The 25,383-nt window shown below is 37.3% G+C and overlaps 1 protein-coding gene and 1 pseudogene across 2 annotated transcripts in view; both read left to right on the forward strand.

Moving 5' to 3' along the window:
• Nucleotides 1–3,426: 3,426 nt before the first annotated feature.
• On the forward strand, nucleotides 3,427–4,194 carry LOC132272468 (rhomboid-like protein 14, mitochondrial; annotated as a pseudogene).
• Nucleotides 4,195–4,793: 599 nt separating this feature from the next.
• LOC132273650 (DEAD-box ATP-dependent RNA helicase 50) overlaps nucleotides 4,794–25,383 on the forward strand; it is a 34,156-nt gene continuing 13,566 nt past the window's right edge. The window contains exons 1-3 of one of the 2 annotated variants that reach the window (XM_059774634.1): nucleotides 4,794–5,314; nucleotides 6,706–7,322; nucleotides 19,620–19,814. In XM_059774634.1, coding sequence (XP_059630617.1) covers nucleotides 4,933–5,314; nucleotides 6,706–7,322; nucleotides 19,620–19,814 — 1,194 coding nt within the window. In that variant the 5' untranslated portion in view covers nucleotides 4,794–4,932. The remainder of the gene's footprint in view (nucleotides 5,315–6,705; nucleotides 7,323–19,619; nucleotides 19,815–25,383) is intronic. The other variant, XM_059774635.1, reaches the window with a different exon arrangement.

Below are 25,383 nucleotides of genomic sequence, written 5' to 3' on the forward strand. Positions count from 1 at the left end.
ACAAGTTTTCTGGGTTATTCAATTATATGGTTTCTAGGTTATTCAGTTATATGGTTTGATTGGTTATGTAATTATTAGTTCACGTGCTATTAGATTTGGTATTTGAAATAACAATTAGTCCATGTATGTAATGTTAGACAGTAACCTGAATGTTATGTGAATATAACTTCTATCACGTTACACAACAACATAAATATCTGACATTTATGTAGCAGTGTTATGTTGAATAATATACAGAAGTCATGATTGTTCATGATAGTTGGAAGTCAAACAATACCACCCATTCAACATACCATTGTATGCTTTTTGTTTGGGTTACAAATATTCTCAAAAGTCATAACTTTTGGAGTTTAAACCAACAAATCGACATGTCTTTTTGGATTTGAACCAATAGTCATGTCTCTATACAGAGTCATGTATACACCCGTAAGTAGGCTTTGTGGTCTCTGCACCAAGAGTTATGCATATGGTATCCTAAATGTCTTCGATTATAGACTCATAGCAAACTCAATTAGAGTGTGGGTGATTATTCTAAAAAATAATTACATGACTGATATAAGATTCATAATTCAATTTTAGTCCCAAGATTCTTTTTATAGCATGTATAAATTGTATAAAGTTTGAAATCTAATTTTGTGCCTTAGTAATCTTTCATAAATATTAATTAGTTATGTCATGCATCACTATTTAAATATTTTATATCTTTATTGATATACATGGCATAATTAATGATTAAATATTTAGTCTCATAGCATATATGAATTGTGAAATTACACATGTTATTGAAATTATATACATAATTATGCACGTGTCTCATGTTTCATATTATTGCATAATATGTATATAATATTTTGATTCATTCAGGAAAATTGAATCATTTTGCAATCCTAAGCACAAGTGTCATTAAGTTTGATCGAGTGTTTAGTCATCAAAGTGGCACACTCATGAAAATTTTAATGATATTTGTAACTAGTGACAAAATTATTATTTTGTTAAAGTTAAAAGATTGTGTTGGCGTTTAGCAGAGACGAGCAGTGATCAAGCCCAAAGGTGGGTCATTGAGTTTGTCTAACTAAACGAATTGAGGTAATTGGTATAGAAGACATAACTGATGACTCATTACGCCCAAAGGAGTATAAGTTGTTATTATGTTTTCTATAACTAATTAGTTTCAAAGGTGAAAGTTATTTCACCAGTAGGAGACTAATATATGATAATTTTGGCCCAAAGGAAAGATTATTATATGCTATGTTGATCCCATTTAGAGTTAATTGTTTTGACATATTATTTAATTAACTCTGGAGAGTTTAGTAGACATTCCCATCAATTAAACTGTAAATGTGTGGCCTTAGTTATTCTCAAAGTCAGTGGGAGTAAAATTAATCTTTAGTGTTAAATATGTGGATGACAGTGACATTATTGTACATGAGATTAAACAACTTAACTTTTCAAATATTTGAGATGAAGGTGTTGGTGAAACCTCTTTATTGGCATTAAGTTTCACCTAAATGAATCTTGTGAAATTCTTGGATTGTCACAAAGAACATACTTAGATAGAGTTCTAAAAGTACTTGACATAAAACACTATAAAGGTGAAATTGCACTAATTGTAAATGTGAGAATTTGTTATTCCAATGGTCGAAAAATACCTAAAACAAAATTAGATAAAAACAAAAAAGGCATTTCCTATGCCTTTGGGAACCTAATGTATGCTCAGGTTTTGTATATGGTGAGCTATAATATAGCATTCACTAGGCAGATATCACATTGATCCTGGTTTGGATCTATAGTGAGCGGCAAAGAAATTTATAAGGTATGTGCAAAGGATTAAGAACCATATATTTTATAATAAGACCGATATGTTTAGAGTAGTGGAAAAACTGACTTTGCTTGTTGTCATGACAGTATAAAATTCACTTTAAGTATTGTTTTACTATTATGATAAGTGATAGAAGCGGATTTTATTTGCATGTTATAAGGCCACGTTTCATGCATTATAAAATATCAGTTTTGGACTTCAGGTCAATAATTCCGCTACAGTCTAGTAGTTAAAGAAACAACAAGAGTTCAAGTTAGTCTAACATATGACCGTTAATACCTTGTTATGAAATAGAGGAATCAGAACCAGCTACTGTTTGATTTAGCACACTGATACACAACAAAATATTGTTGATCCCATGACTAAGGGTTTGCCACTAATGTTGTACAGTAAGCATGCATATTTCTTTTTGACAACTAATTTTCTTAGTTAGTGGGAGGTTGTATTTGGCTCAGGTAAAGACAGTTTTATTTTGTGATCACATTTTTTTATCCCTATTTAAGTACTAGATTTTCCATATTAGTGCACGTGTACGGAAAATTTGTGACTTAAGTGTCCAGTTTTGAGACACGGTGTGTCCTTAATGAGACACGGTTGGACCGATGCATGACATAAATATGCGGTATATATGTGACTTTAGAGTTGAGTTTGTTAATATCAGTGACCATTAGTGTCTTATATTATTAATGATATAATGACGCCCTTGATCCCATATTAGTAAACTCGAAGGTACTCCAAATTGATGGTAGAGGTGTTTCTTATAAATATACGGATTAACTTCTGTAGTACACTCAATGATCATTTTGATATAGAAGTGATTGTAATTAATTATTGTTAGACTAAGTGGGAGAATGTAAGAAAATTAGTAGTCTATTAATAATTAATTAAATATATTGTTTATATACGCATATAAGAAGGGTTGCACCCTTAGAATGAATAGTCACATATAAAGAGTTGTATCGGTTGATGGAACCAACACATCTCTTCACGTATGAATTGAAACGGTCCCAACCCTCACTATATATATGCGTAATAGTTCTGGAGTCCATCATCTAGTTTTGCAAACATAGAAAAGGGTTGAAGATCGTTTCCGCTGTAATATCTTCAAACTGAGTTTCTATATCTGGTATGTCTCTTCTTATCAAGTTTATGCATTTGATCCCTCAGTTCTATTTATGTTAGATATTTCTTACATGAAATTGTGGCTGTTAGGTAGATTCGGTGAGAAGGGTTTAACACAAGCTTATGATTAACAAGAAATCATGGGTGGACCTTCTGCAAGTTTTAGGATACTGCATCTTTTCTCCTGCGATGCTGTTGCCACCATAGCCTATAGTCTATAGACTTTGGCTTTGTTATTGCATGTCATCACTACATTGTTATTGTTTTCATTTTTTACTACTTTTATAGAAAATCAAGGAATGAGTTGGTTTTAGCATATACACAAGTAACACAACCATATTAGCAGACCACAACAGATGATAATATGAGATGACATAACTTGGTTTTGCATAGTTAAATGTTGAACAACTTTCTGAGGTGATATCATATATAATTTTTATTCCATTTCCTAATACCCTTTTGCCATTGGTTGAGCAGCACAGGACCTCAAGTGTTTCTTTCTGTCGGCATTCTATCACGTAGATAAATCTCACCTGTTCTACAACATGATGTCACTTTTATGGAAGGGATCCAATTGGAGACCTTGAGGGGGAGTTTTAAATTTGCTTCTATAGTTGTTGCACTTCTTGGTATGTCCCAGGGCATAACACTGATACTGGCCAAATCCCTTATGTTTTTTGATTTTGGGAGAGCTTATTACCAGGAATATGTTGTTGGATTTTTTGGTGTCCTCTTTGCCGTGAAAGTTGTACTCAATTCCCAGTCAGAGAACTACACTTACATCCATGGACTAATGATACCCTCACGTTATGCTGCATGGGCCGAATTGATTCTCATCCAAATGCTTGTTCTTGGTGTCTTTTTCCTGGGCCACGATGGTGGAATACTTGCTGGTATTCTCTATCTCCGGGTTAAGGCTTTATATTTAGGCGGGGATCCACTAACAATTATCCTTGGAGGTTTTTCCATTTGTATTAAACTGGCCTCTGAGGCTCTTGCGGAACTTGTGTGCAGTGGCAAATTTCTAGTAGGAGACCATAGGTGGGAGGCAGATGAATACACCGAGCATTTGGACATGCCGAGCTTGTATGTTCGATAATTCCAGTTGGTTAAGTGTGTGTGAGATGTGTGCCACTAATCGTGACAATGAGCTGAGAGATTTGGTAGATGATTCTTCAAGTCAATTTGGACAGATGTCTCTGAACAATAGAAGATCAAAAACCTCCAAAATGCTCGTCTCATTCTTAGAATGAATAGCAGTGGTGATAGCCCTGGTTGCGGTCAGGTTACCTTGCTTACTCGGGGCTAGACCCGAACACCTTTCGAGTCGCGCATACGACGTGATACCGGATTAAGAATTGGGTCTGACTCTGATACCAATTGTAAACTTAAGCTGTTGGGTAATGCTGTATACCCATCCATTTATACACACTTTAACTCCATCCAAATCCGACGTGGAATTCCACTTGAAACACAAGAGTACCTCAAGATAATTGAAGTTATAAAAAAAAATTTAGGAATGCATAAAAAGTTGATAAATCAAATTGGTCGGCTTGGCTTAGTGGAGATTTTAAAATTTTCAATTTTTATTTTTTATTTTTACATACTCGTAAATGATTCCATTTTGGTTTCGAATTTTATAGAATCAAATTGAACTAAACAGTTCTTTCATGACTCGGCTCCATGAATTTCAGAGTTTGATTTTAATTTTATTTTTAAAACTCTTAGGTTTCATTTTATTTTTATTTTTAAGTGTTAGGCTCCATCAAATTTCAAAATACTAATAATTTGGTCCTATTCGGCCTCAGAAAAATTAATTATATCAACAATTTAGCATCGTGAGTGGGGATGAGGCCCTGAGGGTATTATCCGATATATTTATAGCCAGCCAGCGGTAGCAGCAGTATAGTAGCTCTTTCTTCATGGTCAGCTCCTCTGCTAAACTCTTTTGAGTGAATGTGTGTGCTTTAATTGTGTGAACGATAATCAAAATGCCGCTGCTGGCTAAGGCTCCTCCTATAAACTTGTCAGAACGCCTCAATCTCACCTGCTGCTGCTATTCGCCTCCTCCTCCTCCTCTTCCCTTCCACAGTTTCTGCTCAAGAAATGGAAATGGAAAAGGAAACCTTTTCATCTCTCAGTTTCCGCAGAGACGGACTAGAGTTGGAGTTGTGATCAGAGCTGGTTATAGTCGGAGGCCCATGGATACTCCAGGAGCTTATCAGCTCATCGACGACGAGACAGGTGAAAAGGTCATCGTTTGGGGAGGAATCGACAACGCTCATGATCAATCTCCTATTCCTTCCAAGGAGGTTCTCTCATGGAGTAGGAGATCAACCACCACCAACGACAACAACACCACCACCAACCCAGGTTATTTCAATTTTCTTCTTCTTTTGTTTTGAAATTGAAATTGAAATTGAAATTGGAATTTTTATTTTTTATTTTTCATGTTAGGAATTGATGTCAAATTGCAATTTTTTAGTATATGAGGGAGATAGATACACACCTCCCACTCCTTTCCTTTGTTCAGGAATATAGATTGTTTTAATTTCACCTTATATTGGAAAGCCCTCAGTGACTTCTGTTTAGATGCACAGGGGGTGCATGAGCACACACAGGTAGGTTATGATAGGATCATATGTCCTTCATAATCCACCTACATTTTTGATAATGTTATTGGGGTTGGACAGACACATGAATTTTGTTTCATCACACTCTGCTTAAATCATATTTTTCTTCAATTTCTCAATCAAACTTAAATTTCGTCTTCCCTTCCCCCTAACGTTATCCTCGATGTGATCACTATACCATTCTTTACTCTCTGTAGTTATTGAATATTGCTGCATATGGCCAAACCATATACTAGTTGTTTGTTTGTTTATATTTTTTTCCTTGTTTAATTTCCCATGGGGACTACTTTAACCTGTTTCATAAATGTAACTATTTCTGAAAAAAAATAAAAAAATTCGACCACATATCCATCTTAACATTGCATTTACACTACACTTATCTTATAAACACGTTATTTCTTAATCACTCAATATTTGGTTTCAAAATGTAGTAGTTTTTATATGCTTATCATCGTATATTTAACAAACCTATATTAGCTTTGAGAAGGACTAGATAGGCAGCCGGTGTCACTTAAATAATTAATATATGTACTGTAACTTCTTGCTGACACTTAAAATACTTGTTAAGTAACTATTGATATTGACTGTCAAACTTGTTGGCAAAACTCAGACTACTTGCTAAGCAACTACTAATTACTAACATTGACTGTTATACACATAACAATTATTCAAATAATTTAAACATGCCCTCCATTTACATGATAGTTGTCAAAATCCAAACAAATCCAGTTTGCCACTTTTTCACCTAGATGCTTTACATCATTAATTTTAAACCATTGAGCCTAGCCATAATCTTGAAAAGGGTGATTAGGAGGACTGGTCTACCACAGTCCTTGCCAAGGTCCTCAAAGTGAACGCCTAAGTTATTGATCTGGTAACCTTTCATTCAACTAGGATTCAGTTGTTTTTCAGATCCACATAAATGCTAAAACACTGATTTAAACCAATGATATGCATTTCATTTTTCTCATTTAATCCTGGAGCCAGATAGTTTATTTCCAAATGGAACTTCTTCTAAAGAGTTTTAGAAAGTAAAACTTTCAGGTGCATTTATCTTAGCATCACATATCAGTCTTTGAACTTCGATTATTCTATGCTACACACTGTTCTAAAGTTCTTTCGTTTTGACAGCATTTAACAGGGGATTAACAGGAAGTTTTGGAAGACTAAAAGCTCAGAGAGTAAGAGATCTTGTCAAACGAACTTATCGGACGAAGCAAGGTGTCAACAAGCTTGATTCTGATGGACTTATTGTAGAAGATGCTGCTTCTCACAGATCTATCGATTCACACTCAGAACCTGAATTCTTGGAGAAACATAAGAGATTAGATGTTCCTAAAGATGGAAAAAATGTTTTAAGAGCCTCCCTATTGCAAGAAACCAAAGATATGATGCAAAAAGTCATGACAGGAAAAGAGTTGGACCACTCCAAGATATCTATAAAACATGGAGTTGAACAATTGTCGAATTATCAAACTACAGCAACAGAATCTCAAGAGTTTGATAATCAAATGATAGAAGCAGATGCTTCTGTTTCAAGAGTTTCTGCGGCTTCCTTAAGAGGATGGGGTAATGGAGAGTCAATAAAGAACCTAAGGTCTAAGCAAATGGACAATTTAAGCCAAGGGCAGAAATTGACAGCTGACAATGATTTTTTTAGTAGAAAGTCCTTTAGAGATCTGGGGTGCAGTGACTACATGATTGAATCTCTAAGGGGTCAGCTTTTCTTGCACCCTTCGCGTATTCAGGTACGTAACACAATATCTCAATAGAGCATCACCATCGTGATTAACATTAATAGTGTTTTGAATGGATAAAAAAGAAAGATCGATTCCATAGCTCGTGGGGTAGAATTGTATTGGTCCATATTATAGAACTTGTCTGGTCCATAAAATATTCAAATATGTACTAGTATGCACTTTGCACATGTGGGGGAGGGGAAAACACAGAGGGGTTGGAGCTATCCACTTCCAACACTTTCCACTCTCGACATACTTGTAAATCTTTTTTTATTTACTTTTTATTTTTTATAGACCATACTTTGTGATCCAAATCATGTACTTTGTTTTGCTGATAGTCCGATCTTTGAGTTGGTTAGCTTTAATAAAGTGTATAGGATTATATGTGATGATTTGTTGGCTATGTTTGATGTCTCTGTTGATTATAATATTGCATTACCGATCTTGGGATGTTGCTGTGTGTCAGATATTGTGCATCCATGCTTACTATCAGTTACCCATGTGATGTACGGAAAAGTAACAAAAAGATTTGTTGCATAAGTGATTGTAGCCTTTACCATACAGTGCACTTTGGTTTTAACCAATTTATTGCATTCAAATAGCTCAGAATGTAGTATTATGTTGAAGGATTAACTTTTACATTCTAGACTTTCAGATTATACATAAATTTGATTCAATGTTCAAATATTCTTAAATTACAATTTTTGGACCTTTATATCCATTGAAATAAGGAAAATGTCGTGACACTATTAGAATCTAATTAGTTCCACTTCCCCATGACTATTAAAAACATGACTATCAAAGTTCGAAGTGTTAGAATGCTTTCGTTTTGTCAAATTTTTATTTGTTCAAAATTTGAAGATTTAGAAAAAAATTTATTTAAAGCTTTTTTTTTTTTTTGAGACATATAATTCACTTCATTATTTTAGTATAATTTTCATTCTTATTACTTATCAAGTATTCCATTTTATGTATCTTCTTCTTTGAAAGCAAAAGAAGAATTAATGTGTCCCTCCTTTTTTACTACACAAGCAATGATAAATTTTAGTATTTTAGGAGAATAAAAAACTTTACGAACTAATTCTTTTTTATTTTATTTTATAAGGTAATATGTATTAGGACTTCTTTAGTTTTTCAATCTTAGTGTTTGAGGTAAGAGGGCGTACTCGATTAATCAACAAATCCTAAACCACTCTCATATCCTATAGGTGTGTAGTTATCCTTCCATTATCTAATTTTTCAGTTCCGTTCATGAAATTTCAAATAGAGTCTTTCGATTTTGCTAAATCAATTACAAGTTTTCAATTTTAAATTGTTGGAAATCATATCCATAAGTTGACTCAATGATTGTAGCAGATTTATTGGGTCTTCAATATAGGATAATATTTAGGGATTTTATTTTTATTCTAATTTGATTTTATTCTCTTTATTCTGATTTGATTTTATTCTCTTTCCATATTTGTAATTTTCCTCTTGTATATAATGATAGTCAGACTCTCAAATTGAGTATGCCAATTTTACCAAGTTACTTTTTGGTATCAGAGCCTTAAACCTTCGCCTCCCCCCTCTCTCTCTTTCACCGCCTCTTTTAATTTCTTTCTCTATCTCGTCACAGCCCATTCCCTATTTCTTTTTTGTCCTTTTCTTCACAGACCCTCTCTCTTTTTTAGGCCGCTGTTGCGACAGTCCTAGGGAGAGCCAATCTCCTCTAGGTTCGACCCCTGTAGGGGTATTCTCTTAATCTTTTTCATGCACTAAGGGTCAGAAGACATGTTTGTAATTTTTTGGGGCTGCCGGGATATTCGGCAGCATTTTCGAATCAGACCGCCGTGTCTCTGGCTTCTTGGTTTGATCAAAATCAGGTTTATTCCTCCTTTATTTGAAATTATTGGTAATCTGTTGAATAGTTCTATTTAATATTATGGCTGTATCAAGTAATAATAAAGAAACTCTCTTTTTGGCGCAACACACACCAGCTCAACGAGTTACTAGTGTGCTGTTGAATGGCTGTAATTTTGCATCCTTGGCTCGTTCCCTCCGCCTCTATGTTGGTGGAAAAGGCAAATCAGGGTGGATTTTGGGTACTGAAAAGATGCCAGATATTAAAGATCCTAAATATGCTCAGTGGGATATGGACAATTGCACCATTTTAGGATGGATGTTTAATTCTATGGAGGAACGCATTTATAATATATTCATGTTTTATAACTCTGTTAATGACTTGTGGACTGCTTTGAATCAAATGTATGCTCATTCTAGGAATGATGCTTGTATTTTTGAATTATACCAAGATATTGCTTAGGCCTCGCAGGAAGGCCTGAATTTGTTTGTAGCTGATTATTTTGAGTATTTGAGATCTCGCTGGGAGGAACTAGCTCAATATGAGCCTCTCAGTGAATTTCCTTCCGAGGGAGCCTCTCTTCTTGTCAAACGTCTTGATCGTCAGCATACCTATCAGTTTTTGATGGGATTACGCTCAGAATTTGAACCACTAAAGTCTCAAATCTTGAATGCATCACCAATGCCATCCCTGTTGGAAGCCTTTGCTACTGTTGATGCAAAGCATGCAGGCACCGTTTAATTCAGCCCTCACTTGTTCCTCTACCAGTGTCTGAGCCTGCTGGGGATAGTATTGCTTTTGCAGCCAACTTTGGATCACGAGTTTCTGGAGGTCAGATTATTTGTCACCATTGTGGAGGGGTTGGACATGTTAAGGCTCGTTGCTTCAAACTTCATCCTGAACTGAAGCAAAAATTTTCTAGGAACCGTTTATCTGGAACTGGTTCTTCTCGTACTGCGGTTGTTCCAGAAACTCCTATTATTACTGGTGGATCTATTGTATTTCCTAAACTGAGCCAGCTTCAGTCTTAGATTGGGCAGATCCAGGACCAGCTTGGCTCCTTTGCTTCTAGTGTTAGAGCTCCTTCAGCTGCTTCCACTGCCACTATTGCTACAGGTACTCCTACTGCATTTCATGTTAAGGCCAAGCAGCTGGTTCTGGATTCTGGGGCTAATGATCACATGACTAGTGAGTTATCAGTTTTTTCTTCTAATGTCATACCTGTTACCCAATCTGTGTATCTTGCGGATGGCTCTACATCTTACATTCACAGTAAGGGTGATGTTTGTCTATCTCCTGATATTATTCTTTCATCTGTCCTTCATGTACCTAAACTTGCCTTTAACCTTTTATCTGTTAGCCGGCTTGCAAATAACCTCCAATGTGCAGTTATATTCTTACCAGATCACTGTTTGTTGCAGGACCTTTGTTCGAAGAGGATTTTTGGCAGGGGTTATGAGCGTGATGAGCTTTACTACTTTGGGGAACCACCAGGAACGAGTTTTCAAGCTTCTGTCCTACCTACTTCTAGTGTTTATGATGTTTCTTTTCGCACCTTTAGTCTGTGGCATGCACATTTGGGGCATGTAAACTTTCAGTATCTATGTCTATTGTTTCCTTCGTTAAATAAAGCATGTAAGGACCATAAGTTTCAATGTGAAGTTTGTGAGCTTTCTAAACATACTAGAACTAGCTATATTTCTCATATAAGTCGTGCTCCTAGTATGTTTGATCTTATTCATTCTGATGTCTGGGGCCCTTCCCCAGTTATTACTTTCTCTGGACATCGATATTATGTGACATTTATTGATGATTGTTCTCGTTGTACTTGGGTTTATTTATTGAAAAAGAAATCTGATGTGTTTCTTTTATTTACCCAGTTTCTTTAAATGATCAAAATCTAGTATAACACTGTTGTCCGTAATATTTGTTCTGATAATGGATGAGAATATGTTTCGAATGAGTTCCGGATTGAACTTAATAAAAAGGGGATTTTACATCAACTCACTTGCCCCTATACTCCTGAGCAAAATGGCGTGGCTGAACACAAAAACCGTCATCTTATGTCTGTGGTCCGATGTCTTCTGAGTGGTATGCATGTGCCTAAATTCTATTGGCACATGGCTGTTCTTACAGCTGCTTTTCTGATTAATCGTACTCCAAGTCGAGTTTTGGGTGGTAAGGCCCCACTTCAAATTCTCCAGCCTGATTATACATTGTTTCACCTTCTGCCTCGTGTTTTCGACTGCACTTGTTTTGTTCATAACCGTAGTCCTTCTTGTCATAAACTTGACGATTAATCTATTAGGTGTATTTTCTTGGGGTATTCTGCTATGTCAAAGGGTTATCGTTGTTATGATCCTGTGACCAAACATATGTATCATTCTCTTGATGTGACATTTCATGAAACTGTTCCTTTTTATAGTACTAATTCTGTGGTACATGATTCTCTCTCTTTTGATTTGGAGAAGGAGATTTCTCCTATTGCCCGTCCTGTTCCTCTTTTTAAAAATCACACTGTCCTGGAATCTCCTTCTCCATCCATACAGGGTTCCCCTCCACCTTTGCAGGTCTACTCTCGTCGCCATCGCACTCAACCTCCCCTGCCAGAATCATCTTCAGAACCAGGTCCAGGTAACTCTCCTTCTCCTATGGCTCCTACCATTCCTGAGCATACCTCCCGTTATCCTACCTGTGATCATCACCCTCCTAATTGGTATGGTTTTTCTAGTAGCACTAACCACCCTATTTCCCAGTATGTCTCCTATGATGGTCTTTCAGGTGCATATAAATCATCCCTGGGCAAGATTGGGACCGTTTCTATTCCTCGATCCATGTCAGAGGCCCTCCAGGATCCCAATTGGGTGTCTGCCATGACAACAGAAATGGATGCTTTACAACATAATAATACATGGGAACTTGTTGCTTTACCTGCTAGGGAGAAAACGGTTGGCTGTAAATGGGTCTTTAATGTGAAGTACTTAACCGATGGTTCTATTGATCGGAACAAGGCTCGGTTGGTGGCAAAAGGCTTTGCTCAAATTCCGGGCAAAGACTTTAGTGCTACCTTTGCTCCTGTGGCAAAGTTGACGTCTGTGCGACTGCTTATCTCCTTGTCTGTTGCCCATTCTTGGCCTCTGCATCAGTTAGGTGTCAAGAATGCATTTCTTAATGGAGACTTACTTGAGACTATATATATGGATCCACCTCCTCGATTTCAGGCTGAGGGGGAGTATGCTGGGAAAGTTTGTAGGCTGCGGAAGTCTCTTTATGGTCTGAAGCAATCTCCTAGAGCTTGGTTTAGTCGTTTCAGCGATGTTCTATCCATGGGCTTTGTGCGCTGCCACTCAGACCATACTTGCTTTATTCAACGTCGCTCTGATGGTCGTTGCATTATGTTATTGGTATATGTGGATGATATCATTATCACAGGTGATCATGCTTCAGGGATTGCTCAGGCGAAACTTCATCTTCAAAAGTCCTTTAATGTGAAGGACTTAGGTCCTCTTCGATATTTTCTTGGAATTGAGGTTGCTAGATCTCATCGTGGAATTTCTTTATCTCAAAGGAAATATGTTTTGGATCTTCTTCAAGATACTGGCATGCTTGGGTGTCGACCCGCTTCCACTCCTATGGACCCCAATCTCAAACTCTCTGTTGAGTCAAGGGAATTACTTTCAGATCCATCCATGTATCAACGTTTAGTAGGTCGTCTTATCTACTTGACTAACACAAGGCCCGATTTGACATTTGCTATTAGTGTGGTTAGTCAATCCATGCATGCCCCTCGCTCAACTCATATGGATGCAGTCTACCATATTTTGAGGTATCTTAAGTCGTGCCCTGGTCTTGGTTTGTTCTATGCCACAGGAAATCAGTCTGGACTCTCATGCTTTACTGATGCAGACTATGTTGGATGTAAGACAGATAGACGTTCTACCTCTGGCTTCTGTACTTTCTATGGTAATCATCTTATATCATGGAAGAGTAAGAAGCAAGCTGTTGTCTCTAGATCCTCTGCTGAAGCTGAATACCAAGCTATGGCTTAAGGTACTTGTGAGCTCCTTTGGCTTCAATCAATTTTAGGAGAGTTGGGTCTTGTAAAAAAAGGTTCTTTAAGGCTGTTTTGTGACAATAAATCAGCCATTATGCTTGCTTCCGATTCTGTTTTACATGAAAGGTCGAAACATATTGAGGTATACATTCACTTTATTCGAGAGAAGGTTCGATCAGGTATCATTAATCCTATTTTTGTTCCCTCTTTAGAACAGACTGCAGATGTGTTCACAAAGTCTATTCGGCCTTCTCTTCTCCAGTCTTCCATAGTCAAGCTGGGCTTGGTCAACATATTTGCTCCAGTTTAAGGGGGAGTGTTGGAAATCATATCCATAAGTTGACTCAATGATTGTGGCAGATTTATTGGGTCTTCAATACAGGATAATATTTAGGGATTTTATTCTCTTTATTCTGATTTGATTTTATTCTCTTTATTCTGATTTGATTTTATTCTCTTTTCATATTTGTAATTTTCCTCTTGTATATAATGATAGTCAGGCTCTCAAATTGAGTGCGTCAATTTTACCAAGTTACTTTTTAAATTATAGAAACTTTATAAATATGTAACTTGATCGAGATTGGTTTCCAAAAACTTCACTTTATTTAGAACAGATTCATTCTCAATTTTAAATTCTACATTTAGGGGAATTATTTCAAATGCAAGTTTAAAACTATTACATTTTAATTCAATACCTATAAGTGTTTCTGTTTCTAACTTGAAGACATCATTTATTCATTATCATTAGCAACATATCTTTCAACTTCTAATTTGTGTTAATTTCCGAAAAAAAAACTTCTAATTTAAGTTTATCTCTCTCTATTTCGACCATCTTAAGTTTTGTAAACTTTTTATTTTTCTTTTTCTATTTAAGAAAACAATGATTTTTTGTCTCACATTCGTCAAGTTTTGAATCACAATCACATTTAGACTAGTATTTGACCATTTACAAGATTTTGAACTAACGATTCAGACTTAATTACATTAGCAAAAGCTGTGAGATTAAAAAGTTCTATATCAGATTTTTATTTTTATCTTTTTTGATAAGTAAAGATTGTATAAAAAGCCTTCAAAAGGGGAATGCATTCCTCAAAAGCTACACAAGGCTAAATAGGGCCTCTAAACCCTCAAAGACTCAAAAAAATCTACAAGCTTCTCCAAGGATTTACAATTTCTCCCTAGAACCCAACAAAAAAGAGTACTAATAATGGAGAACTTCAATGTCCCAATAGGATTCTCTTTTCCTTCAAAGGATTTCTTGTTTATTTTAAGCCAAACACCCCACCAGACACTAAAGGTGTAACCCTCCAGAAATCACGAACTTGGACCCCCACTATACAACCTCTCCAAGCCGCAACCAAGTCTCTAGAAGATCATGGCATAACCCACTGAATCCCAAACAAACCCAACATCAAAATCCAGCAATCCTGAGCCACAGGACAATGCAAAAGAAGATAATCAACTGTTTCCATGTCATTCTTACACATATAACACCAATTGACCATAATCGGATTTCACCTCTTAAGGTTCTAAAGAGTCAATATCTTCCCCAAGATAGAGGTCCACACAAAGAAAGTCACTTTGAGAGGGGCCTTCGAACACCAAATAGCCTTCCACTAGGGTAGACTCAGAACATCCGAAAGGCACCTATAAAAAGACCGAACCTCAAAGTGACCCCGATGAAACGGAACCTATACACAAAATTTGGAAACCTCCCCCACAATGTCCTGGCAATAAAGCAACTCAAAAAACCAATGGCATCCTCAAACTCCCAATCTTGGAAATGCCTCAAGAAACGAACACCCCAAACTGTACGCCCACTATCGAAACGATAATAGTCCACCACCAAGGCATATCTATTTGTAGCAATTTGAAAAAGTCTTAGGAAGATGAGAGCGAGAGGACGATCACCACACCAAGTGTCCTCCCAAAAACGGATACACTTACCATCCTTAGGGTTTGGATTAAAGAAGTTAAAAAAGAAGTAATGGAACAAAACAAAAAAGGAAGGAGAGAAATAAGAAAACGAAAAGGAAAGAAGGGAAAGATGAAATAGAAGAAGGCCCAATTTGCCCTTTTTCAACTTTTTTCAGACTTCCCTTCCTCCTTTTTTTTTTTTTTTTTTTCTCGGTTTGGTTTGGTTTATAGTTGGTAAGTTAGCATTAAGCTCACTACAAGGGATCGCGTGAAAATCAACTTTAGAAGATTCGCGCCCTATTCATGATGTCATATTAACTTGATCCGACTATGACTTGGAATCAAACTTGACCAGCCAGTGTCATTCGTTTTTACTTTTTCTTGATTTTTTTTTTTTTTTGAAAAAAATCAAATTTATATGTTTAAGAAAATACTTTTACATTGTTAATCAAAAAAAATTTTTATACTTTTACATTTAATGAACATCTTCTGTGGTAAACTTGTAGTCTAGTTGGTCAGGCTACTCAGCTCTCACCCGAGAGACCCGGGTTCAAGACCCGGAGCAATGGAAATATTCTCCCATTAGGGTTTCAATTTCGAAAGTTCTTCTCCACTCAATGGAAAAAATTTCAAGTCCCGGCAACGGAAATATTTTTGAGCTCTGCCTTTCTTATGCTCTAATTAAGGGTTTCAATTTCAAAAGTTCTTCTTCTTCACTCAACGGAAAAAATTTCAAGTCCCAGCAATGGAAATATTTTTGAACTCTGCCTTTCTTAAGCTCTAATTAAGGGTTTCAATTTTGGAAACCTCATCTTCATCACGCGCACAGTTGAAACTCATCTTTCCTATCCTCCAATTAGGGTCGACTCTGCCTTTCTTACGCTCTAATTAAGGGTTTCAATTTCGGAAACCTCATCTTCATCACCGGCACGGTTGAAAGTCGCCTTTCCTATCCTCCAATTAGGATTTCAATTTCCAAAGATCTGAGGTAATTTCTTCTTCTTCTTCTTCTTCTTCTTCACTCACCCACATATGTGCATGCAATCACCCTCTTCCATAGTCTTTGCCTTTCAACCCCAAATCTTTAAAGCCATTTACCCAGAAGAGCCTTATTGAAAGGCACCTGTCTTCTTTCGATTCCCAAACTTCCCTTCCGGATTGGAGTACAAACCTGCTCCCAACTAACCAAATGAAACTTGAACTCCTCCCCCATGCCACCCCACAAGAAAGTCTGCTGCAATCTTTCAATAATCTCAGCCACTGAAGAGGGAATCCGGGAAATAGAGAGAAAATAAGTAGGAAGACACGACATAGTGCTCTTCATAAGAGTGACCCTCCCTTTCTTTGGCCAGCCTCTTCTCATATCTCTCAATCAGTGGATCCCAATAACCGACTCTTCTAGAAGGAGCTCCAAGAGGCAAACCCAAATAAGAAATGGGAAGAGAGCCAACATTGCAACCCAATATATGAGCTAAGGTGGAAATGTTCGGAACCTTCCCAACCAGAGCCAGGACACTCTTTCCCACATTTACCTTCAAGCCAGAAACAACTTGAAACCAAGTCAAAACACATCTCAGGTATCTTATTTGAGACACATCCGCATTACAGAAAACTAAAGTGTTATATGCAAACATCAAATGAGATATCTCCAACTCACAAGCAACCTCGTTGCCCACCCTGAAGCCCACCTTGAAGCCTCTAACAGAACCCAAGTCCACTGCCCTTGACATCATTGTGCTGAGAGCCTCCATCACAATGAGGGACAAAAAAGGGGGAGGGCAGATCCCCATCTTAACCCCCTCGAACTGGCAAAGACACCCGTCTGAGCTCCATTGACAAGGACTGAGAGACGAGCACTAGTAATATAGAACTCAATCCATTTCCTCCATCTCTCTCCAAATCCCATCCTATCAAGAATATAGAGGAGGAAACTCGAGCTCACATAATCATATGCCTTCTCAATATCCAACTTGCATAGAATCCCTAGAACCCCGCCACTCAGTCTAGAGTCGACACACTCACCAACAATAAGTGCATAATCTAAAATCTGACGACCTCCCACAAAGGCATTTTGAGAGTCCGAAATGACCCCATCCAAAACGTCCCTCAATCTCATAGCCATAACCTTAGCAATTAATTTATAAAATATCCCACCAAACTAATAGGTCTAAAGTCTTTAACATTAGTCGTTCCCCCCTTTTTGGGAATGAGAGCAATAAATGTAGCATTCAGGCTTCTCTCAAAGCACCCTTGGAAATGAAAAGCATGAAATGTACCCATCACCTCTCCGCTTACCACCTCCTAGCTCTTAAGAAGGAACCTCATAGAAAAACCATCAGGACCCAGAGCTTTATCCCCGTTGCAGCTCTTCATTGCCTTCAACTCTTCCTCTTTAGAAAAAAGCCTTTCCAACCCAACCCTATCTTCCCCCGAAATAGCATTAAAATGAAGTCCCCCAAGCAAAGGGCGCCAACTTTTCGTTTCTGTGAACAACTTCTCATAAAAAGAGGCAATCCCCCTATAGACCTTGATGCAGGCAGAATTTCATCAGACCTCCTCCTTAGACAAAAGCGACCCTTTCACCACAATCCTTCCAATATGGTTGCCCCTCCTTCTGTGAGCATTTGCGAACCGATGAAAGAATTTCTTATTTCTATCCCCCTCCTTGAGCCACAAAGCTCTGGATTTCTGTCTCCATGAAAAATGAACTACTTTTCGCAGATGCAGAAAAGTGAACTGAACAAATGGGATTACACAGAATAATATATTTAAATAAATAATAGTAGTTCAATTAGAATATCATCCAATCTTCATTTTCAAGTTCAATTCCATCAACTCATAAAAAGAGTCATCGAATAATTCATCCTGTATATGAAATCCGAGAAAATAACCAATTCCATAACCTGTCGATCAATGTGTACCCTTTAGGGACCTTTCCCCTGGGACTGCTGTTCCCATTCTTCGTCTTTAGGGGCTCGCACCCAGGCACCGTGAACACCCCCCTCATTAAATCCGGGCCATTTAGGGTCTTTCAATCCAAGAGAAACTCTTACCCTATCTATTTCATGCCAGAGACATACGCAGTTGAGACCAAATCAAAATTTAAAGTAGGAAACAATATTCAATTCTCATGACCAATCTGTTTTTCTCCACAGCCACAACTCATGTTCAGAAATTCACTAAAAATCTAATATTTCATATTTCTTGGTAAAATAAAATTTTGAAAAAAACTGCAAAGTGTCTATTTTCGCATCTCAATATTTCATTCTCAAAATCCAATGATAGATGTGAAATAAAATTAATTTAGGTATTGCCGTCCAAAACTTGTACAAATTTTCAGCCAAAACATGTTTTCCTTGCAAGTTCACTAATAATAGCATTCTAAGTCAATTTGTGTGAAACCTGGACAAAGCGAACAGACCATATGTTAATTTTAAATTGGATAGCAATTGGAGAGGGCTATCAATCTACAGCTATTGGAGAGGGTTCAATCAATCGACAACCTCAGTATCTCAAACTTTTTTCAGCTCGATCAATCGAATCGACCCGTCGATTGAGGCTTACTGTTTTTGTGTAAATTCTTGTATAATTATATTTATTCCAAAAAAAATTCATGCATTTAAAACATCTATTTCATGAATTAAATTGTGTATGCATAATGGCTTAAAATGAGAATGCATGATTATGAACCCTAATTGGTGAGTCAGTTATTCAATAAATGATTTTACTTTTTCTTTCCCCTTTGATGTAACTTCAAATTTTGATTATGCCCTTGGACATAGGTATCGTCACAAACTAACTGAAATAACTTTTGAAAATCTAATCAAAAGTTAAAAAAATAAAGACAGACTCCAGTTATTTTTACGAAATTTGGCAACACTAAGTTCTAATCTTAACATAAATAATTTGATATCTGCAAGAGTGTCAAAATATTCGCTTAGAAAATTCTAATTGTTGCATAATCCAATCTACATCAACACTTACTATTTATTTCTTCCAATGGGGTATAGTATTTTGTTTGGGCAATTATATTTATTGTTGTAGTCTATAATGGTATTTTAAAGGTCTATTTTGGTGAGGACAAATTAAAGGGAAATTGATACTAATTTTATATGGACATCAAGAGTAGCAAAATGAAGAATTTGCCAACAATTATAACTGCTAAACACTTGTTGCATGAATGGGTAGTTAATAAGTAAATCCTAGAGATATAATGCGATGGTTACCATTATTGATGCAAAAGCAACAAGAATCGCAAAGCAAGTCCCTTGCAATTACATACGGTGAGAGAGGGGGATCTGCTGAGCTAGAACTTTTCATATTCAAAAGTTGCTAATTTGATTAGAGTTTCTATAGTCTAGGACTTCTGCAATTTGGGTAAGTTGTTGGGTTGCAAATTCAGCCCATTAGTAGGTTAAGAACTTTCTATTTTGATGTCATATTGAGTATTATTCAGCTGGTTCTTATTTGTTGTAAGCATCTTCAATAACTGCAGGCTATGGCATTTGCACCTGTTATTGGGGGAAAGAGCTGTATTATAGCTGATCAAAGTGGATCTGGAAAAACTTTGGCATATCTTATACCAGTAATTCAGCGTCTTAGGCAAGAAGAGCTCCAAGGAATTGGCAAATCTTTATCACAAAATCCTCGAGTTGTTATATTGGTGCCAACTGCTGAGTTAGCTTCTCAGGTCAGTTGCGGCTCCGCTCTCTCTCTTTTGTTGTGTTTAATATTTTTACATGCTCTGTATATTTTTTCATTTTCTTGTGTTTTTGCCATACTTTTCGCAAGACAATAATTTTATAAATTTTCGCTCCTTCCATAGGCAGACATTATTATTATTATTATTTTTCTGTGCATGAAAGATGTATTACTGTCATTGATTTTCTCTTTCATAGACATCATATTACCTTACAAATTTGAAGTATTATCTATTATGGCACCCTTTTAGTTGCAGATATAGACAATTCTCTTTGACTGACCATACGTATTATAACTTTCTATGTTTAAGCATCAGTTGATCTGCAATAACATAATTCCTAGTCACATTACATCATCACTGTTCGGCCCATTTCTTTCCTATGATGAGTGTGATATTTCCAACCATTTTTAACTTTTAACTTTTATCTTGGTATATGATCTTGGTCTTGTCTATAGTAATGACTGTTGAAGGATTTATGTATTTAAGTTACACTCTCTCTAACAGCTTAAGCTTTTAGAGTAGATGGTTATTAACATGGTATCAGAGACAAAGGTCTCGAGTTCAAACCTCACAGTCACCCTAATTAAAAAATTGAAAAACACGTGTTGGACGAAAAGAAGGCCACACGTGAGGGGGCGTGTTGAAGGATTTGTATATTTAAGTTACACCCTACCTAACAACTTAAGCTTTTGGAGTAGATTGTTGTTAACAATGACCATTCTCATTTTCCATTTATGGATGGAATTAGCTATTTATCAGGTGAAAGATTATTTTCTACCATAAGCTCATTGCTGGTATTTCGATACTTAGACGTTGAGAGAGTATGCAGTAGAAACCATGATGAAGGAGAGTTCTTTTTTAAGGTTCGACTCCTCATGGGTGCAAACAATATCTTGGAGGGAGGGTATGTGAGTACCAATTAGGGAAAAAACCTAGGCCAAGCTCTTACCCACCTGAGCCAACCCTTTGGGGTTTGAAAGAGAATTCTTATCTCACTTGGGTAGGATAATACTTGTTTGCTTCTAAGAAATGATAATTTTGTTGGTTCTTTATATTTGCAGTCATGTGGATCAAGTTTTTGGGAGCTATTGTTGTCAGGGGCTTATTTGTTATTACTTATATAATGTTGGGGCTTATGTGTAATTTCTGAAACTTGTTAGTATAAATAGAATGTGGTGGAAGGATGAAAGAATTCTTTCATTCTTTTGCTCTTTTCCTATCTCTCTCTCTTTTTTTCTCATCCTCTTTCTTCACTTTTTTTCCTTCTTATACTTTACTCTTGATTTGATTATCTCTTAAAATCAACATGGTATCAAAGCATGGTTTGTAAAGCTCTAGGTGTGTAGTTGAAACCCTAGGGCAAGTTTGTGTAAAACCTAGTGGGTGTGAAGGGTTTTGAAGATATTCCAAGATGATATTTGTTTGCAAGGAAGTAGTGTTAATCACATCCACACGTTTTTTGGACCTATTTTTGATCCATTGCAGTCTTGATCGGCCTTTTTTACGTGTTCGCGTGGTTATGCAACAACGGTTTTTCTTCGTCGTTCGCGATTCTGCTATGGTCTACTTTGTTGCTTTCTAGGGTTTGTGTGGTGACTGTGTGGTCGCTTTTTTATGCATCTCAGAAGATGGTAATCTTTCTAGTTGAAGTTTGTGTGTTAGAGAGGTGGTTCTCTACGTATTTTGTTGCTGCTTTTGTTTCTGAGGATTGTATACCCAGAAACTGTTTGATAAAATGTCTGTCTCAAAGGTAACTTCAAAAGAAGCTAGGTCTTCTCCTAGTTTGACTCCAGTATTGGGAGGTAATAGTGATCACCACCCAAGCCTTTAAATTACGACTTCTAGGCTAGATGAGACGAACTATATGGAGTGGGCTTAATCTGCTCATATGCATATCACTGGTCGTAGGATGATCGACCATATCGAAGGGACTGTCACATATCCCTCCAAGAGTGATCATGCATTCAAAGAGTGGAGTGCAAATAATGCACTAGTTATGACGTGGTTGTTGTAGTCAATGAAGCCACAGATCAGCAAAGGGTTTCTGTTTCTGAAAAAAGCTAAAGAGCTATGGACGGCTGTGGATGAGACGTATTCCTCGGTCGGTAATTTTGCAAAACTGTATGAACTCTAACAGCAGATTTCAAGATTCAAGCAGGAAGACCAAACTCTTGCTACATATTACCACACTCTACTTGGTAAATGGGAAGGGTTAGGTCACTACCAAGACTACATACCTGTGTGTGCAGCTGATGTTAAAGCATTTCGTGCTATGGTAGGAAGGAATCGAATCTATGAGTTCTTGGGTGGTCTACATCCGAGATACGAGCATGCCAGGGTACAAGTTTTAGGCAGGTATCCGGCCCCTACTTCTGTTAGAGATGTGATTTTGTATATCCAAGCTTAGAAGAGTAGAATGAAGGCTATGTCTACACTTGTATAAGCCTAAGCTAGAAGTACCATTGTCTGAGAGGTATGCTTTTGCCACACAACAATGGAACAAGCCCAATCCTCCAAAAAGAGGGGAAGCAGGATGATAAGAGCAAGTTAAGGTGTGATCATTGTGGGCGTACGCGCCACACTAGGGAAACATGATGGAATCTACATTGTCGCCATACTCCAGCTCCTTTTTATGCTAATGATAGGCCAAGGCCTGGTCCATTTAGGGGGTTATCTATAGCATTACTGCAGAGCATGAGATTGCTTCTATTGGTCATGCCTCATTAGGGCCACTGAGTTCTTTGTCCGGGGCTGAAATTGATACTCTTGATTCTTTTCCCAATAGCATTGCTGTTGATCTTGATGTCCCTATTGCCTATCGTAAGGGTGTTTGTAGTTGTACAAAACATTGTATATCTTAGTTTGTATCCTATGATGCCTTATCTCCAACATATTGTGCTTTCACTTCATGTATCTCCTCTGTATCTGTTCCTTGTAGTGTTTCAGATGCTCTCAGTCAACCTCCATGGAAGGAAGCCATGCCTGAAGAGAGAAGGCCTTGAGAAGAATGGTACTTGGGATATTTTTCCATTGCCTTGGGGTAAGAAACCAGTAGGCTGCAAATAGGCCTATAGACTCTACACAATAGAGTATCATGTAGACAGAGCAATTGAGAGATATAAAACCCGGTTAGTTACAAAGGGCTTCACTCAAACCTATGGGATTGATTATCTAGAAACATTTGCTCTAGTTGCCAAGATGAACTCTATACATGTCATTTCTTTGGCAGCTAATTTGAATTAGCCTTTACATCAGCTGGATGTAAAGAATGCTTTCCTTCACGGTGACTTGGAGGAAGAGGTGTATATGACTATGCCACTGGGGTTTAAGCTGGCCAATGGTCAGAATTTAGTGTGCAAGCTAAATAAAGCCTTGTATGTTAAAGCAATCACCATGTGCTTGGTTTGAGAGGTTCAATATTGCTGTGAAAAGAATAAGGTACACACAGAGTCAAGCAGATGATACTCTCTTCATCAAGAAGCACCAGGGCTGCACCACTTCCCTTATTGGATATTGGTGGGGCAGCGGAAGCGCGCGAATAAATAAGATCCAACAAAAGCCAACAAAGAAATCGCACACAAACACAAGATATACATGGTTCAGCCAAAATCGGCCTACGTCCATGGATGAGAAGAGATTCCACTATGATTCGTAGAGATATTACAACAATAGAGCACAAACACCACATACATGTCATTTGACCATATACCACTCCACGAGCCTATCTCCTCGTTAACAGTGTCATCGGTGTTTTTCCTACTCTATTAACCTATAAACTACCTCTACCCATCAACTCTCTTATGAGATTACATCTCTCTCATTCTCATAAGTCTCAACCTAAAGCCTACGTGTCTATTTATAGAGTTCCAAACCCAATTCCTTGTTGGACAAGGATTACAATTTCTTATAGGCCAAGACTTGCCAAATAAGAAATTACCTAATAGAATACAACTCTAAAAGAGAATACTAATTAGAGTAGGAATTTGAGACACAATTTCCAACAATCTCCACCTTGGCTTAAATTTAATCTAGCCAATCATCGCTTCCATGGCATTGATCAGGACAATTCTTTTGCAGCTTCAATCTTGACGATACTCCTGCAAAATTGCGATTGTCCACATTATACATTGCTCGATCAATTAAACCTCTAAGGCTCCACCTTGACTACTCGAGCTCCATGCCATGTAACCAAGCCGATTAACTCCACCTACAATTGAAGTTGTTACAGCACATGTTGAGACTTCTTGTGTTTTCTGGATCTCCTTCACCTTTGGTTCTGATACCAATCTTTGACTCTGTTACCAATTTGTTGGGGCAGTGGGAGCATGCGAACAATAAGGATCCAATAAAAGCCAACAAAGCAATCACACACAAATATAAGATATACATGGTTCAGCCAAAATCGGCCTACGTCCATGGATGAGAAGAGATTCCACTATGATTTGTAGAGATATTACAACAATAGAGTACCAACACCACGTACATGTCTTTTCACTATGTACCACTCCACGAGTCTATTTCCTCACTACCAGCGTCACCGGTGTTTTTCCTACTCTATTAACCCATAAACTACCTCGACCCATCAACTCTCTCATGAGATTACATCTCTCTCAATCTCTTAAGTTTCAACCCACAACATATGTACCTATTTATAGAGTTGCAAACATAATTCCTTGTTGGACAAGGATTACAATTCCTTAGAGGCCAAGACTTGCCAAATAAGAAATTACCTAATATAATACAACACTAAAATAGAATCTTAATTAGAATAGGAATTTGAGACGCAATTTCCAAGAATCTTTTAATCTCCAATTTTACAAGATTACTATTTGGCAAGTCTTTGCTTATAAGAAATTGTAATCCTTGTCCAACAAGGAATTGGGTTTGGAACTCTATAGATACATAGGCTTTGGGTTGAGACTTATGAGAATGAGAGAGATGTAATCTCATGAGAGAGTTGATGGGTAGAGTTAGTTTATGGGTTAATAGAGTAAGAAAAACACCGGTCACACTGTTAGCGAGGAGATAGGCTCGTGGAGTGGTACATGGTAAAACAACATGTACGTGGTGTTGGTGCTCTATTGTTGTAATATCTCTACAAATCATAGTGGAATCTCTTCTAATCCTTGGACTTAGGCCGATTTTGGCTGAACCATGTATATCTTATATTTGTATGTGATTGCTTTGTTGGCTTTTATTGGATCCTCATTGTTCGCGTGCTTTCGCTGCCCCAACAAATTGGTATCAGAGCTTTCGGTTCGAAGCAGGGATGTCGTCTAAGTTTCTGGAAATCGAGAAGTTTAACGGCAGAAATGATTTCAACCTATAGCGGGTTAGGATGCAAGCTTTGTTGGTTCAACAATGGTTATCCAAGGCGCTAAAGGGGAAGAATGCACTGCCAGAAAAGATTAAGGACAAAGTGAGGTTATGGTGAAAGCACACAGTACGATTTTGTTGTGCTTGAGTAACGAGGTTCTGCGAGAGGTTGCTGGAGAGACTACGACGGATGGGCTGTGGGAGAAGTTGGAGTCCCGGTATATGATGAAATCTCTTGCGA

Source organism: Cornus florida, unplaced genomic scaffold (assembly GCF_030987335.1).
Source record: "Cornus florida cultivar Cherokee Brave unplaced genomic scaffold, ASM3098733v1 CherokeeBrave_3.0.0_Hap2_Chr09, whole genome shotgun sequence".
NCBI lineage: Eukaryota > Viridiplantae > Streptophyta > Magnoliopsida > Cornales > Cornaceae > Cornus > Cornus florida.